A 19,047-nucleotide genomic window follows, 5' to 3' on the forward strand; every position below is an offset into this window, starting at 1 on the left:
TCAGTCGTTTTAATGATTCGTCATTTGTCTGGGTCTCTTGACTGTTTGTATCAATGTCGATACGAAACGATACCAAATATGAAGTGCCGATCCTGTCAAACGTGAACGTGCTTTTCCCTTCAAATGTTAGCAGAGTGCGGGTGTGTGGGACTGAGCATGACTGAAGATGAGTGAACATTTTTTCATGAGTGAACGTTCTGGTGATTATTGCAATGCAATTAATGCAACAGGGGATTTATTGGTTGTTTGTTAAAGGAAGGATCAGAAAAGACTATTGATGTATGGAACTTTGTCAGAGCTTGACAGGAACTTTATTAGTACACAGTTCATGGATCAGTTTCTTCCTCAATTTCACAAGTGTAAGCAAGTGTGATTAAAATGGTTTCCTCCTTGTTTTTTCTAGCTTGCAAATTATGTGTTTATGTTACTTGTAACTGCTCCACGTGGCTTGTACTGTATCTGGTTAACTTTTTATATTCAACGTCTAAAACCATGTTGAAAACAAGATGCGTGTTGACTTGTTTATGAATTTAAATGCATTTGTGAGCTTGCGATGCTCTGCTGTTTGTCATTGCTATGGCCACCGTTAGCTGTTCCTATACACGCAGTCAAGTTCCAAAGCAGTTCAGCTTTTGCCACTGTGTGGGTTAATACTGAATGTGCATTATTGTTATTACTTATGGTTAAGAATAAAGCAATATGCTGGTGTTTAACTGCTTTCCTTTAAAGCACTCTTGCATTGAGCTCACACATATACTCTGAACTCTGACTACTTCAACAATGCTGATAAGCTATGGTGTGCGTTTCTCTATGTCCCGCGCTGAATGCAGTTGAACAATCTCAACAGACTGGTTCATCGGACCAATCAGCGCAGATTAGCATCACGCTAAGGAGGGGTTTGGGAACAAATGAAATTCTAAACAAATCATATGGGAGTTGTTAGGATAATTAGGTAAAAATAAATGCATATTATAAGACAATGAAAGTGTTGGAGACCCCCAAAACCAAAATATGACCTTTTAAAATGCATAATATGGGCTCTTTAAATATAGCTTTATTTGAATTTTAGCAGCTCAACTTCAAAAACTTGATTCATTTTGTAGCATTTCAGAGATTTTTATGTTGCTGCTAGCATGTTCTAGGTAGTCACTTTAACTCTGAATTATGCTACATTTTTGGTTTCCCAACACACCATCCACAAAGTTTGAGTAGACTGAATGTGGATCAAACCAATTCAATGATCAAGGAAATTCTCTGCAATGCTTGCCCACTAGGGGGTAACATTAAAGCCTGGTTTATACTTCTGCATCAAGAGATAGGTTTGACCCACGGCGCATGCAACTCGCATGGCTGTGCATTTATACTTCTGCACAATGTTTCTGTGGTTCTGCAATTACACTTCGTAAACGCTCGTTGGCAGTGAGGTGTTAATGTTCCTCTGTCGAGTTTATTTGCTGGTGTTTTGTTTTTTTCTGAACACTCCCAAATGTACAAGTGGCTCAAAATCACTCATTTTGAGGCAGGAACAGGCGGACGTGCAACAACTTTAACCATGAGGTAAACACAAAACAACAGTTTCCATCTGGAGCTCCTTCACGGGACTCCACACTTGTAAACAATTGCTCCTTTGGGCTCACGGTCCTGCCCAGACTCGTCAGCACTACCAAAACGACCAATCACAGAGCTTGCGCTACGCGTCATTGCGACGTGTAGTTACATTTTTTGAGAGGTGCGCGTCAGCAACGTCGACAGCATATGGCTATGCATCAACACGTAGGCTGCGCCGTAGCATACGCGTGCGCTTGACGCAGAAGTATAAATCCGCCTTAAGAGTTGGGCTGCTGTTTTTTTTTTTTGTACTAGTCATATAATAATATTAAAAAAAGAAATAAAATACAAGAAGGTGTAGACATCCACAATAGATATGCATATACATATTGCATATAGATACAACCCTTAAGTATACGAACACAACTCTGTGCTGCCCCCTTCAGGCCAGAAGGAATATAATATTCTGTATAAAAAATAAAAAATAAATAAACAAACAAATAAATAAATTGTGTACTTGTTTGAACAAGTTCATACTTAATAGTTCACTCAAATAATTTCCTGTTAATTTACTCACCCACAGATTATTTAAGATGCAGGTGAACTGTTTGAGCAGGCTGTTAATTAAAGCTGATAATATTGTAAATAATGTTCAATTTCTTACACGGACCGATCATTTTGCTTCATAAGACATTGGTCATCAGGAAAATTGAAGAATCTTTGCACTAAATAAAGACTATGATCATCTCACCAGTAGGTGTTATTTCTGATTCTTCAGAATGGCTGTGTGTGTCAGTAGCATCCTTCTCTGCCGGGTTGCTCTTAGCTTGAGCAGGACTGCTTTCGGTGCTGCTGGGCCTCAGAGGGCTCTCGCCCAGACTGCTCTTAGGAGAAAGCATCTCCATTTCTTCACCCCAGTCTGACACTGGCTGGTGGCCGTCCAGCGGGGAGAAAGGGCTAGGGGGTTTTGCTGCCTCTGGTGTACTGAGCATCTCCTTGGGAGAAGGGATGTGGACTTTGGGTCTTGGGGTACGTTGCCCTTTTGGGCTGGGAGTAGAGGATGCAGCAGAGGAAATGCTCTTTTCTTTTGATTTAGCATCTTTCGTGTCTTCCTCGTGATCTGCTTTTTCATCCTCTTCCACATCTTCCTCTTCACCATCGCTGGCATCCTCCCACTCATCTTCCTCTTCTTCTTCAGTTTTCTGCACAGCAGGAGAAGGTCAGGAATAAATTAAAAACAGGCTAATTTAAGTCAAATGGCTTTACAAATGAACTCTTTGTAACGTAATACTTAGCGCTTAATAAGTGTCTGCCCTCTTACCTTCTCTGACAATGGAGCCTTAAGGGTGCTGTCCTCATTTTCGTTTTCCTTTTCTTTGTCCTTCTCTTCGTCCTTTTCCTTCTCTTGCTCCTCCTTTCTTCCTTTCTCCTCTTCATTTTCTCCTTCCCACCGATTATCATGCATGCTTTAGGAAACATGTGCAGTGGTCAATGAACATCAGAAAGTGCACCGAAACTAAATATACATATATTTTTTATTCAAACTGATTAGAGTGGCGATAGGCTCTCCAACTAAAGTATTAAAACATGAAGGAAATGTCTCGATGAAATCCAAAGTCCCACAAAAGACATTAATAGCAAAAATGGTAATGCATCTAGGCTGAGATGTAGGATTGGAAATATTTAGCGGTGTGATGATCCAATTCCAAACTGATTCTTGACCTACATTTTTTTCATATTTCTTCAGCTGTGCAAATAAATCTATCTATGCTTTTGTTTATGATTTACACTGCAGGCAAACATGGCCTGAATCAGATTTTTTTGCTCACATGCAACTCAGATCTGTTTTTGTCATGACAGTGTGAACAGCCCAAACTGCATGGAATCTGATCTTTTCAATTCTGATTTGTGCCACTTTTATATGTGGTGTTAAATCAGATACAGATCTGATGTATTGCTATCCGACTGCAGTGTGAACGGTCATGTAGGAATTCATGTGATTTTACGTTATTTTAGATCAACATTATTCTGTTCTGGTTAGTGCTGCAAACATCCTCTTTTTTTCAGCAGCACAGTATATCACATTGGACAAATACTCTACACCAAAAATAGGTTGTTTATTTTGAATATTTTTAAATGACAGCTGGTGCTGGTTAACCAAACATTAACCAGTAAACAAAAAAAGGATTGTTCGATAAAAATACCACCATAATAAAATTGCATATATAAAAAGATATACATAAAATTGAAGTCAGAATTATTAGCCCCCCTGAATTATTAGACCCCGTTTATTTTTTTCTGTTTAACATTTCTAAACATAATAGTTTTAATAACTCATCTCTAATAACTGATTAATTTTATCTTTGCTATGATGACAGTACATAATATTTTACTAGATATTTTTAAGACACTTCAATACAGCTTAAAGGGAAATTTAAAGGCTTAACTAGATTAATTAGGTTAAGTAGGCAGGTTAGGTTAATTAGGTAAGTTATTGCATAACAATGCTTTGTTCTGTAGACTATCGAAAAAAAATTGCATAGAGGCTAATAATTTTGTCCTTAAATTGGTGTTTAAAAATTAATAACTGCTTTTATTCTAGCCGAAATAAAACAAATTAGACTTTCTCCAGAAGAAAAAATATTATCAGACATACTGTGTAAATTTCCTTGCTCTGTTAAACATAATTTGGTAAATGTTTAAAAATAAAATTCAAAGGGGGTCAATAATTCTGACTTCAACTGTATATATAAAATACATGGGCCTACATGAAATAGCTATATTTCACATAAATAGTTAAAACATTAACAAAACCAACTGCAACAAGTTTAATGCTGCTCTTTTTTAACCTTTTTGGACAAAAATCCTTCAATATCCCAATAGGCAATGTTTCAGTTTCACTTTGAGTTTTAACTGGATACAGCCTATACTGTTTATAACAAATTAACATGAATTAACAGTAGGCTAGCTTATCAGACTCTGCAAACAATATAATTTCTAACACCAGACATGATCCCTGCTTTCGCAGTTTAATCTGGGGCTGCTTATTAAGCCTTGATGACTTACTACGCACCGGTGGTCAGTGAGATGTGCACTGCACTTCTCATTATTAACAAATTATCACAAAACATGTATTATTAGTACTAGAAAAATAACCATTTAGAGTTCATAAGAAACACAGTGGTCGTCTGTGTTTTTCAGTCAATAATCATATTAAACATAATCCGACAACATGCTTCATTCATTTCATACAGTAAACAGTGTGCATAATAGACATTTTGTGCTGTGCGTACTTGGACTTTGGCACATTTGGGTTAGTTTAGGACCATGATCTGTTCACACTGGAAATCTGACATTGGCCACATTTAAAACAGTGTGAACAGCTATGCAAAAAATCTGAATCTGATTCAAGCCCTAAGCCTCACAGTGTCTAAAATTGTTATATTTAGCATGAACAAGCACTGAATGTAACACTGATACGCCGCATTACAATGAGCAATTTTAAAAAATAAACAGTTGTTATTCCAAATTATTTTTTTAGTCTGTTTACATTTTAACAAATAAATATCTTCTAAGTGAAAATGTTTAAATAAAAAAATATATTTGTCAATTATTCTGAATTGCTTTTAGTTCAGAGCCAGCAAAAAATAGCTTTCAAACAGCAGTTCACAATGCATCAGTCCTTTGCTGGTTGCCCACTGAACACCACGCACACTGCATCTTAAAAAAATTCTTAAGTTTGTCCATCTTAGTCCAAATAAAGTGAATTCTGCAGCACATGTATATGTGCCTGTCAGCACTCATTATTTTTTTGATTCTAGCTCACATCTGTGCCATCATAATCTAATTTTGAATACATGGTTGATTCTTAACTTTTAAGAACAGATTCAGAATTACTAAAGAACAAATCAAAATGCATCATTAAATTCATTTTTGTTTTTTTTCATACCCCTACTGACAAGACCATAATCTTTTCAAATTGTCTATTTACACTAGAAGCAAATAGTCCACCTTATTTACATTAGTTCTGCCCACCAATGCTTGATTTGGACAGTCAAAATGACAAATGAGGTCCATTTGGGAAAAAAAGCGTTTCGCTTTTCTCTATATAGCTTACAAAATGTGGAGTGTAGGGTTCAGAACATGATTTGGGACAGGGACAATATGCCCCATTCTGCCAGTTTTATTAAAACAAACATAAACACCAGAAAGAAAGTCAAACTAATTCATCTGGTCATTGCTACTGGACGGCCAACGCTACACTCAAAGTTTAGCTCCAAACTGCCCCAGAACATTCATTCATTTTCCTTTGGCTTAGTCCCTTTTATATCAGGGGTCACCACAGCAGAATGAACCACCAACTATTCCAGCATATGTTTTACACAGCGGACGCCCTTCCAGCTGCAACCCAGCACTGAGAAGCCCATATACTCTCGCATTCACACATGTACTCATACACTATGGGCAATTTTGTTTACCCAATTCACCTGAATATGCATGTGTTTGGACTGTGGGGGAAACAGGAGCACTCAGAGGGAACACAGGGAGAACACGCAAACTCGAAACAGCAGCCTTCTAGCTGTGAGGTGACAGTGCTAACCAATGAGCCACCATGCCACCCACCATGCGATTAGAGGTAAATTCTCCAAAAATGTTGGCCCTCCTGAATCAAGACTAGACACCCTGTTCAAGGAGGTTCAATTACATACCTGTAGCTTTTGCCCTTTCCTCGCCCACGTCCTCCTGCCTGTCTGGGTTTGCCCTGCCCCAAGAAGTCCCCGAAGGTTGGTGTCTTGGGCGGCTTCTTATTGTCTTCTGCATGAGAGAGATTAGAGCAATATTAATCCTCCAAGAGTGTCATGCAGCTGAGCAAGACCTTGGAGCACAATTCTGTGTATGAAATCTGCAGTGTAGAGAAATGACCCTGGGCTAACAGTAACAGATGGCCGCCTGTCACTCTGATGGATTGCCCCTCAATGCATCACTCTTCAGGATGAGAAGAAGAAAATCGATGAGAAAAACATGCAAATGTGCCCTTGATCTGACAGTGCAGTGATGAGACTTGACTTGAACGTTGAAAAAGATGCATACTGGGTTTGTGAAGCACTCAAAGCCAAGACATGAGCAAATGAGCATGCGCAAGACCCAACAAGATTTTCTATAATGTAAAAATAGGTACTTTAGTGCGTGTGACAGCTTTGAAGGGACAGTGTAAAGGCCTGTTCACACCAAAAATCATAATGATAAATGCAATAGCTATGTTTGTGTCCATACAGCAAACAATAACTTCTGTATATTCTATGCCTATGTGCTGGAGTTTCAAAATTACTAAAACGATTGCTGTGTGATACATTTGATATGATCTGCTGTTATTTTAAAGGGATAGTTCACCTAAAAATTTTACAAGCTAATTACTCACCCTCAAGTGGTTCCAAACATTTAAGGGTTTCTTTATTTTGTTAAACAAAAAATATATTTTGAAAAATGCTGTAACCATTGACTTCCATAGTAGTTGTTTTTCCTGCTGTGGATATCAATGGTTACCCATTTGCAGCATTCTTCAAAATATCAATTTTTGTGTTCAACAGAATAAAGAAACTCACTCAGGTCTGGAAAAAGTGAAGGGTTGATGGAAAGGGGAAATTATATTTTTTTGTTTTGTTTTTTGTAAACTGTCATGTTTAGGTACCAAGTAAAAAAAAAAAAAAAACTTTTAAAAAATATTTGTATTAATATAATTTTTTGATAATCAGCAGATTTCCTCCATATGCTCAATTTCTAAAAATCTGGGAAGTGCAATTCATATACTGTAACAGTGAATATACTTATTGCAGGCAGTGTAGTGGAATAAATACAACAATGTAAACTCTTTTACTGGAAATTAAAGCAGGCAAAAAGAGAGATTTTAAATGTGTGAGCCCTTTATATTTGAATGGATTGTGGCATTGTTGCCTATTATTAATAGAAAAAAAGTTCTCTATATGATCACAATGACATTTATTTATTTAATATTTATTTATTGCCACATCAGCAACTTATGGCTATTTCATGGCAAAATGGACATATATAAAAATATTACATGATAAAAACAAATTTGTACTGCAATAAAAAAAGTTACTTAGAGAAATTTATAAATGTAAATAAATAAAATTCACAGAAAAATCTATTAAAATTTAAATATGATCTTTTAGTTCAATTTTTGATAAATAATTTAAGATTCTTCCTGGTGGTACCTTTTTAAAAATATCTATCATTGTCCTCGCCATATAAAAATGTTGTCTAATGGTATTTAAACTTCGATCCCAATTATATATTTTCTATGTCGTTATTGCTGTATTCTAAACTTTGTTTTATATGGAGATTTATTGTAAGAACTATGTCATCATCATCCTTGGTATCAACAGGTCTTAAAATGACAATGTTAGATCGATGTTAGTTCATTAGCGCAGTATGATACAATCATAAATATAACACAACACATCTCAAAGCATACATAAAGACTTGGTTATAAAAGAAGTGGAAAGAAGTTATAAAAGATTAGGAAAATTAATTTGATTGGATCCAAAATTTACCAGCCTATACAGTATCTTCAAATTAAGGAAGAATGTTAAGTGATAAAATTGAGATTTTATTAAAATGCTAAAAATGTTTCAGTTAAATTATACATAATACTAATAATAATAATTATTATTATTATTGTGTTACATATTAAAATAATATAATTAATAAAACAACGATAACATTAAAAATACTTTTTACAATAATTACAGTAAGGACATCTGGTTAAAAGTTGTTACTGTTGACCTTTGAAGCACCTCAGACTTTCATTGACAAAAGATTTTTTCCAATACCATAAGGATCTGAAAATTTGAAATGCCTTTAAGTATTTTCAAGCACCACAGCTGACAGCTGACTCAAACCTAAACTTCTCTTTGTCCAAGAACATTTTTTCTCCATTTACAGCATTACTACTAATGTTAAGGACATCACACGACTAAATAAATCTCTTTTACTGGGATTTTTTAAGGAGGAAGCAATCCATCAAGGCAAGAAGATGAGGAGTGTCTGGAAATTTCTGCTCCACAAATTGACCGGGAAGCAGCTTATGACTGGGCAACTAACAGAAAGCAATGATGGGGAAACGTTATCTCAGCTATACAGAAAGATGCATCTTAGACAATGGATAATCCAATCAGATTTACAGCCACCCGCTGTAATTTGTAGTAATGGAAAGCAATTAGAAACCATCAGTGCATCAGGAACAGCTTGTTGGTTTGCACTCAGACTAAAGCCAGTTTGAAGTGGGTTAAAAAAACAAAACAGAAAAAAAATAAAAAACACTCGCCACACACAAACACAATCCCATGCCTTACGCTGACCTGAAGGTGCACCGCGTTGCTGTGCATGGGTATTGCGCCCCCTAGCTGCTGAAAGACCACAGCACAAAAAAAAAAAAAAAAAAATCACCAAATAGAGACACAGACAAGCAAAAATATAATATAGTAATGCGTAACTCCTCTAAAATTTGTTGCTGTGCTTTACTTTATTGACAGTTATAAATATCTTTAAAAAAAGACACAGGAAAATAAGGGCATTGTGTAGTGGTGTCAGGTGGTCACTGTGGTAGGTGTGGAAGTATTTGTGTGATTTACCTCTCCTGTTGCTTTGTTCTTGCATGCTCTCACCAGCCACAGCTGATTCCTCCTTGAACCTGTGAAAACGCCACAGGGTCACTGCTCGACTCATTCTCGCCCTGTCAGGTTTTATTATGCCTGTCTGTAGAGTCTTTCTCAGTGTCTCTTTTTAACACTCAAAAAGAAACAGAATTTTGTTATAAAGTGGTATTTTGTCATACAAGTTTGTAACTAAATGAAAGCGTGTAAAATATGACAGGGCTTTGATTTAAGGGGAAATAAACATTTTATGGGCTGTTTCCACTGAGTTGTATGGTACGTTACGGTACGCTTTTATGGCCGTTTCCACTGTCAAAAGGTACCAAAAAGCGAACTGTACTATACCACTTTTTGGGTGCCCTTTTGAAAGTGTACCTTGTACAACAAAATGGTACCAAAAGGCAGAGCTATTGGTTTCCAGATATTTGTCACTCGCTTGTGCACACTCCAGGAGAACGAAAATAAAGCTCTATTTTTAAATACACAGCCAAGACATTACACTGTAATAATATATAGTATACATATAATAATGAGCTCAAACACACCTTGTCGTCCTCTTGATTAACAGCCACAAACCCAAGAAGAAGAGCAGGATCTACCCTGTATCCCACTGTTGTTTATAAGGTTGTCTAAAGTGAGAGCGTTTTAAATTTCTCGAGAGAGCTCGTGTGAAATAATATTTGAAATAAAAACTTTTTGAGCTTATGATAATAACGTGCACGTGATTATCGAAGTGCTTCTGAGATCCGATCCTTTCACAATTGGACAAATGTGAGAGTGACGTGCGAAAAAACAAAGGAACAAATGGTTTTTTCAACAACCTAAAACATGAACAAACTCATGTTTAACTATGATCATCACATTTTAGACTATTTTAAACTCGGAATGACGGAATTACTTTCTAACAAGAGGCTACATATGCTGGTGAAGGTTAAAGACACAGATGAGAGGTTTGCACTGACTGTTGGCCATATGTTGCGTTTTGTTTTTGAACCTAAATACGAACTAAATGTATGCTGTCTGTAGTTTTTCTGTCATTGATAAAATATGGGAGACGGTAAGAGTCTGTATCCTTTCATATATGTAGCATTTATTTATTTATTTTATATAATTGCAGACGCTACAGTAGGCTATTTAGCATCATTGATCTCCATGAATATAAGTAATGAATACACAAGTATGTATGTGTATATAGCATTTATAATTTTGTGAAAAGTGCTTCTCATGTGATATGTCCTGTGTAGCTTTACTTTGACATTTCCTCGAGCAAGAATAAAGTTGACTGAAACTTTCTGTCGTACACCATGCCCACCAAAAGAGTACCATTGGTAGCCTTTAGGCAGTGGAAACGCAAGCTTGTGAAAAAGGTATCCCGTACTGACCCATACCATACTGTACCACTCAGTGGAAACAAGCCATTAAAGCTCACCCAAAAATGAAATATCTGTCATCATTTAATCACCCTTATTTGAGTTTCTTTCGTTAAACAAAAGATATTTTGAAGAACTCTGGTAGCTGGCACTCCTTGACTTTCCTAGTTATTTTTTTTACTCTCGAAGGCCAATGAGTGCCAGCAACCAGCATTCTTCAAAATATCTACTTTAGTGTTCAAAAGGAGAAACACAAAGATTTTAAACCACATGGGGTAAAATACATTGAGGTAATTTTATTAATGTGTGAATAATCCTTTAATAGATTAAAAAACATGTCAACAACATCTCGCATGTCCTGAATATGCATAAATATAACATTTGTATAAAAAAACTCATAGCTACAATAGTGAGGAATTAAGCCTTCGACACTCACATCGTATCAGTTTTTTGTGCGTCCCACTCTCGCCTCCATTGTCCAGTTGCGTTACGGTGACGAGCCAGTCGTTCTTCATCAATCTGCTCTCTTTCCTTTTTCCAGCGGAGATATTCGGCTCTTTCTCTACCCGTCATCGACAGAGTCATATCCACTGAGCCTTTACCACCAGGCCTACGATTCTGTTATAAAAAGAGAAGGAGAGTTGGAAAAGTGAAAAAAAAAAAAAAAAAGTCAAGATTTTTAAACAGTCAGAAAATTACCTGTGTGAACTGATGCACGTGTGAGTGCTTCTTTGCTTAGGGGTTTAAGTGTGTTTTGCAGTCTTGTGTTTTTTGGATGGCTGCTTTAGGGTGGTAGATATAGTAATGTTTTGTTTATATGATTAAAATACTGTAAAACTGTAATAATATAAGACAAAATGTAAAATATTGTTATATTGTTAATACACTTCAACAATCTATTAATTCCTGTGTTATCAAAGCTGAATTTCAGCAATTATTACTCCAGTCTTGTGTCATGTGATAATTTATTACATACAATCACAAAAATAGTGTATTGTTTGGTAATTTAGAAGTCTTTTGCACTTTTAATCAATATAATGCATGATTGCTTAATAGGTTTTAAACTCTAAAACCCAATTGTTTTTAAAGTGTTAGTGCGTCAAATCAAATGTTTAGTACCGTCCATTCTTTCTCAACTTCTGGACCAGTCTTCACATTGTCAAAGTCAACTCCACCCCAGTTGCGCACGTGTCGTCTGCTTCCCTCTTTGCGGTCAGTGTCTGGGATGGGTCCGCTGCGCCGTGGGTCATCAAGAAAGTTCCTCATAGGAATCTTCTCTCCATCAGCCTGTTAATCAATAATACATGTGTAGTACTTGTGTAACACATACAGTCAAACATTATAAAGAGAAAGTTGCATTGCTCAGAACATACCCTTTGACCTCTCTCATATTCAGCAATCTTTTCCATCTCCTCATTCATTTTCTCTATGTTCTGTCTTCTTTTCTCCTCCCACTCCTGAAAACAATTAAAAATATAATATCAGATAATTACGTTTTTTATTACTAGTGTCTAAGGGTGCTTTCACACCTACACTTTTGTTTCGGAACGTGTCTCGATTGCCCAGTTAGCGCGGTTCGATTGGCATATGTGAACAGGGCAATCATGCTCTGTTCCGCACCAAAGTAATCGCTCCGAGATCGCTTGAATGAGGTGGTCTCGGCTCGATTGAAACGAACCCTGGAGCGGTTCGATTGCAGTGAGAAAGCGATCCGATCCGAGCGCGGTTATATCACAGTGTTTTATGGATATGTAATAGGCTTACGGCCATATGAAGAGAGAATTATGAGTATGGCGGGAATTTTCGCGAGTCTCCGGATGCCCGCAAACGAGTGATGATCTCCCGGTAATCTCGCGTCTCCCTCCCAGTCCTCAAATAGGCATTGTCGCGCACCCTTCTCACCCCTCCCCACCGCATCTCTCCTCAGACACATCGCGCACGCGCACCCTGTCAATCACCATCAAACCACCACCTAAGGGTGCTTTCACACCTGTGAATCGATACAGTTGTTCCGAAACAGAGATTACAATTGTTACATTGTTGCTCTTTGCTCTTGGAGCGGTTCGCTTTCACACTGCAAAGTTTCTAATCGGACCAAAAGAGCTAAAACAAGTCACGTGCGAGTAAACTCTCCTTACATTGGTCAGAGTGTCAGGGTTTATTTGGCAGCATCCCGCTAAGCTGTCAGGAGAGGTGGTGGTTTGGTGGTGATTGACAGAGTGCGCGCGCGTGACGTGTCTGAGGAGAGACGCGGTGGGGAGGGGTGAGGGTGCGCGACGAAGCCTATTTGAGGACCGGGAGGGAGACGCAAGATTACCGGGAGATCATCAATTGTTTGCAGGCATCCGGAGACTCGCGAAACTTCCCGCTGTACTCATAATTCTCTCTTCATATAGTCATAAGCCTTATACATATCCATAAAACACTGTGATATAACCGCGCTCGGATCGGATCGCTTTCTCACTGCAATCGAACCGCTCCAGGGTTAGTTTTAATCGAGCCGAGACCACCTCATTCAAGCGATCTCGGAGCGATTACTTTGGCGCAGAACAGAGCGCGATTGCCCTGTTCACATATGCCAATCGAACCGCGCCAACTGGGCAAACGAGATACGTTCCGAAACAAAAGTGTAGGTGTGAAAGCACCCTAAGAATTAATTTGTGTTGTTTAAAACAGCTGTAACATTTTCTAAAGGCTACTACCTTCTTGGTTTGTTGCAAAAATCCTTATATTTATTTAAACAGCATTGTTTTTTATGACAACAACATATTTTATGCTTGAGGAAGCAGTGCTGTGAATAAATTATGAGTTTTGCAAACAAATCACCTTTGACTTTCTATCTGAGCCAGGTCCTGCTTGCATTCCGCCTCCACCTCCTCCTCCACCTCTTCCTCCTCTTCGTCCTCCTCTAGAGGAGCGTTCAGTATGAGCGGGACTCTCTCCAACTTCACCATCCTGAGGTTGCCTGTCTGGTCGTGGTTCGCCTTTGTTTGGACGAGGCTCTCTTCGTTCCCTGCGTTGGCCGCCTCTGCTTAGCCGGCCTGATCCGGTTCTGTTTGGGGGACTCTCGCCATGTGGCCGACCAGGCTCCTCTTCTTCTGGCCCAGGATCTCCACGAGGACCAGCTGGTTTTCTGTCATTTGTAAAACGCTTCTCCTAGAAAAACAGCATAAAGTTTTACTAAGAAACTAGAAAGTAAAAAGATAATAAGATTGGTGCTATTTTAGTATTACGAATACAGTAAAATAGATTTCATGAATTAGATTTCATGAATTCTTTTCAGATTTATTTCTCAGTTTAGTGTATATAGTATTTGCAATTATAAGGTGCTATAGAAAGTATTTGGTTAGGTAAGGTCAAAAATTCTACAGAAAGGTTTTATATGCTCATTTATAAACACAGAATGTACAACTAGAATAAAAAAAAAGTTCAGGTTTGACCATATTTAGAAGGGTCATGAATATTAATGAGCTGTGCAGTTTGTGTCAAGTACCTACTCTCAAACTCGCATACAGTATGATGTACTCTGGAATAAACATGTGCAAAAAATATTGCAACAAATTGAGTAGATTCCTTGGTAAAACTTTAGCTGAATTGGTGGAGAGGCTCATTTTAGCTAGAAGTGTGTTAGATGCAGGAAAAAAAAAAAACTATTTTGTTCCTCAGTCATGTTGTGGGTGAAATGTTGGCAAAATTATAATTATACAGATATAACATATGTATTTAGAGTTGTATTTTGAAACTTTGACATATTGTATATGAAAACATAGGCAGCAATTGTTATCAACTTCCGCATAAACAGATTACTTTAGTAAAGTTTATTGGCATTCTAGAGAAAATCACAATAAGAGTTGGGTGATATGACACATTGCATAAATGTGGATTAAACACATAATCAACAGTTTGTCTGTTGCTTATTTTACAAATATATGTGGCAAATTCCACAATATACACATTAAACTAACAAACAATACAGTTAAACGGACATTATGACTCTACGGGGTGGTGGTGAATAAACTTAGAATCTTTATATCCTGTTTTGTGCATTCTAACACAATATGAATAGATGGATGGATGAGAACTACTCATTAAAGCTCATCTCAAACCAGACACTGGCCTGTTTTTTTCACTGGGATATTACACTCACTGGGTTTTCATGAGAATCTGGAAACAACCTGGTGTTTGAGACTTGTGGTATGTCATTTCTATGTACTCTTTATTATTCAGCTATGCCTAGGTAGATCCAAATTTTATATCAATTAATGAAAACTATTCTTAACTATTACTGTTTTTAATAGTTTACGTTAACTAGAAAATCCCTACATAATAACATGTTAGCATGCACAATAACCTGGAATCAGCTTCTTAACAGGGCAATTATAATCATTTGCATCTGTCTAGTTTAATAAATCTTTTTGAAGATTAAACTCTCAATTTGCAGACACTGAAAGGCATGACCTTCACAGACCACAATAGGAGGCTCAAACACAGCTGTGCAGGCCATCTGTGGCCGACAGGTACTCTACAGGTATTGATTAAAATGCTCTACAGCTTGTCTCAGTCTTCCCCAGGTGGGAAATTAAAACCCTAAGAGCTGTGAGGAATGGGAGGGGCAATTAACTTTTACAGGTTCTTGATCTCTATTGGAGGTGATCCAAAACATTAGCAGTCTGGGGTTATTTCATATATTGTTTAATATGTATTGTCATTGATAATGTTACAGAATAAATCTACATACATGGATAAACTGGAAATGACGAGTAACTCAATTACCTATTCTTCAACACAGTAACCAAACAATAAACCATCTAGACTCGACCATCTTGTGATCATATCACTGAAATCACTTGTTAATACCAGGTGCAAATAAGGTTTAAGAAGATGACTTGAATTCACATGTTGGAAGCTTTACTTTTATATTGAAAGCATATTTTAAGCATTCCATAACCATGCAATGTTCAAAATGCATAGCGTTATTAAGGCAATCAAAATTGCAGAGCAAATACATTAATTTACTAAATGTATTGATTAAATGAAACAACTTTACATAAAAGATGATGCACATTGTTACCTTAAAGTTAAATTGTCTTATGTAATTAGCTTAAAATGTTATTATTACTCCTTGTGTAAAAATTGTAAATTAAAAGAAAACCAAAGATTTGAGCATTTGTGGAAGTATAAAAACATACAAACTAAATTATCCAGATTGCTTTGATACTGGACTCAAAATATAATTTCTAACAATTAAATTACTATTACGCATTAGCACCTACAAGTGAAAACAAAACAAGGAAAACTGCACTAGAAAGACAGCAACAGATCACAGAAGCACTACATTTATTTAATTATTTTGTGGTGATGATAATGCAACATATTTAGTCACTGCATATTATAGTATAGTGTGAATCTACGAAACTATTCTGGTATCTGTCTTTACCCCAGCTGGTTTGGATAAGTCGACTGTTACTGTGAAATTCTCCTTCTCTGTCTTTCTTCGTTCAGACTCATGCTCATGAGGGCGAGGTTTGCGAGCTGTTGTCACAGCGATGCCCTCCTGTTCAGCCTTCTTCTTATCTTCCTGTATTTCCTGGTGACATAAGAGAAATACAAGTAAACTAAATGAATTAATAAAATCTAAACAGGTTAAGTAACTTGAATCTGAGCATTGTGACTGCTCAATGTTAAATGTGAAGAGAAAATAAATGATTATTAGCACATTCACACACAAAAAACTAACTGGCGGAGTGGCAGCGGTGTATCAAATTTCAACACCCAAATTCACCTGATATCGCTTAACCAAAGCCTCATTCTTCTTCCGCAGGGCTTCAATTCTTTTGTCCAGTTCCGCATCTTTCTCCTCCTTCGTCTTTAGATCTACCACAGCTGACTGAATGAGAAAGAAGGGAGATGATGGTCAAAGAAATAAATACAGTTTAAACAACGATAAGTTTTAATTTTTTTGGTTAAAAATAATCATTGGGTTTGCATGTTTATGCTCTTGAAACAACTTTGACTAAAATAATCATAATAAAAAAAATAATAATTGATCCAATAATGATAATAAGTGACTAAAAAGACGGTTAACAAAAAAATTATTGGCTCATCATGCTGTGCACAGAAAACCATATATTTTTATATGTTGATGCCAAATTTGATTCAACAGCCATTGTAGAATGGTAAACTTGTTAGTACAAATCTACAGGTTTTTCAAAATGGGTGTAAATAAGATTTCTAAAGAAATTACAAAACCTTTTACAGGACATGATGTTATAAGTTTTATATGCATCAATAATGCAATTTTTTAATCTATGTCATATTAGCTTATGCCTTTGTCTTTTGTATTATTATAATTATTATAAACAGACCTATTCATCCATGGACATAACTACAAATGCAGACACGCCATAAATTGCTCATGAACTTTTACCTTATAAACACTGCTGACAATTTATATATAAATTAGAAATGGAATAATATTTATTTTACTCATTCATTCATTTTCTTTTCGACTAAGTCCCTTTATTAATCTTGGATCACCACAGCGGAATGAACTACCAACTTATCCAGCACATGTTTTACGCAGCGGATGCCTTTCCAGCTGCAACCCATCACTGGGAAAATATTTATATTATATATATTTAAATATAACTTGCTCTCTTATTCTCATATATATATATATATATATATATATATATATATATATATATATATATATATATATATATATATATATATATATATATATATATATATATATATATATATATATACACACACATATATACACACACACACACATATATATATATATATATATATATATATATATATATATATATATATATATATATATATATATATATGTGTGTGTGTGTGTGTGTGTGTGTGTGTGTGTATATATATATATATATATATATATATATATATATATATATATATATATATATATACATCAGAAAAGATTCATTGATCAAAATAACATTTATTTGCAGCTCAGACACTACGGCTGCACAATATTTGGTTCCTGTATCGATATCACAATGCATATGTCTGCAATAGTCACATCGCAGTATACACAATGTTGAGTTGGGAATGGGATTATAGTTGATTAGCACAACAGTTTGGAATACATGAGATTTGTGGAGTCATTGCAAAGTATAACCATAACAGAGTGCTTATGTTTTACAACAAAGACATTTCAAGAGAGTTTAAAGCATTCATGCACAAAAATGTACAACATTTGTAACTTTAACAAAAAATAGATTTACTGAATTACTACAATGAAGACCATACAGTTTTATTTAACATTGTATTATAAAATTTATTTACCTGAATAATTGTTCGACTGACTCTCTTACCTTTTCCTCTTCGCTATTGTATTTATTCTTGCTTGCAATTTGTTTTTATTTTTATACATTATTCACACCCTTACAAAATCACCCCAATCAATTTATATTCGAGATTTGTTTTTCAAATTCAGGCCATCTCGTGAAATAGTATTTATATCACAATATATATTGCAAAAAAAATAAAAATATTGTCTTCTCAGATTTTCCAATAACGTTCAGCCCTACCAGACACCAATAACTATCAGAACCCATTTCATTTCTTTACATGGAACACCCATTTCATTATTATTTCAATATCAGAAATGATGATAATGAGCCTCACCATGGCTGCTGGTATGATCTTGAGAAACTCCTAAACCTAAGGAAAAAAGACAAATACAAAATATGACAATACAACAACAGCTATTTTTCCTAATAATTACATGCATGATCACACAAAGATACTATGCACAACACAATTTTACTATAGGTTGGCATCATCATAAACCCTCTTATGAACACACAGACTCTGTAAAGCCCTCCATAAGCGTATTAGTGAACACAACACCATGACCAACCAAGATGAATGTTTGAATACACTGTCAGAGTGTGTTTATAAGAAAGTGACTCTGAAGCGCCAGTGGAGATTATTGCAATGTATCAATAGTTACAATCAAAGCAGCCGCCAAGTTGCCCTGCGCCAAATTCAGCCGAGCTCTCGTCGTTTTTATTTATTTTAAAAAATCTAAAATAACGTTACATTTGAAAATCACTAATAACTCCTGTATGTATAAAAGTATACATTACAGCTCTACAATTAGGCACTGTTTTACCTCTGGTAAGCGCAGCACCCCTTGAAGTGACTTGTAAGGTGCACTCGATCAACGAAGACCGACTATTACTTAATGTACTTCCGCTCACAAAAGCTTCCACTTCCAGATAAGTCATGAAAAGAGGAAGAATTTCAAAATAAAAGTCATAGCGCAGATTTTGAGTAGTTTTATTTCCCACACATTTAAAGTTCAAAAGTAAAATAATTAAATAAATGTTTAAATAAAATGTAATAAATGTTAAAGAAAATGTCTACGCAGTAACAGACGTACTAAAGTCTCATAGCCGCAGAAAAAT

At 36.0% G+C, this 19,047-nt stretch overlaps 1 protein-coding gene across 8 annotated transcripts in view; it reads right to left on the reverse strand.

The window, feature by feature from the left end:
* The window catches only part of ccdc9 (coiled-coil domain containing 9), a 30,048-nt gene that overhangs the window by 8,789 nt on the left and 2,212 nt on the right, over positions 1-19,047 (reverse strand). For 2 of the 8 annotated variants that reach the window (XM_087282934.2, XM_087282935.2), the window contains exons 2-13: positions 18,263-18,298; positions 16,374-16,478; positions 16,029-16,178; positions 13,418-13,747; positions 11,965-12,048; positions 11,711-11,878; positions 11,028-11,209; positions 9,201-9,259; positions 8,928-8,975; positions 6,258-6,363; positions 2,870-3,014; positions 2,300-2,750 (exon numbers count right to left, since the gene is read on the reverse strand). In XM_087282934.2, the coding sequence (XP_087139060.1) occupies positions 2,300-2,750; positions 2,870-3,014; positions 6,258-6,363; positions 8,928-8,975; positions 9,201-9,259; positions 11,028-11,209; positions 11,711-11,878; positions 11,965-12,048; positions 13,418-13,747; positions 16,029-16,178; positions 16,374-16,478; positions 18,263-18,265 (1,831 nt within the window). In that variant the 5' untranslated portion in view covers positions 18,266-18,298. Of the gene's footprint in view, positions 1-2,299; positions 2,751-2,869; positions 3,015-6,257; positions 6,364-8,927; positions 8,976-9,200; positions 9,260-11,027; positions 11,210-11,710; positions 11,879-11,964; positions 12,049-13,417; positions 13,748-16,028; positions 16,179-16,373; positions 16,479-18,262; positions 18,299-18,752; positions 18,854-19,047 lie in introns of those variants that run through there. The other 6 variants (XM_087282938.2, XM_087282939.2, XM_087282936.1 and 3 more) reach the window with 5 other exon arrangements.

The sequence above is a fragment of the Danio rerio genome, chromosome 15 (assembly GCF_052040795.2).
Source record: "Danio rerio strain M-AB ecotype USA chromosome 15, GRCz13ab, whole genome shotgun sequence".
In the NCBI taxonomy this organism is placed as follows: Eukaryota; Metazoa; Chordata; class Actinopteri; order Cypriniformes; family Danionidae; genus Danio; species Danio rerio.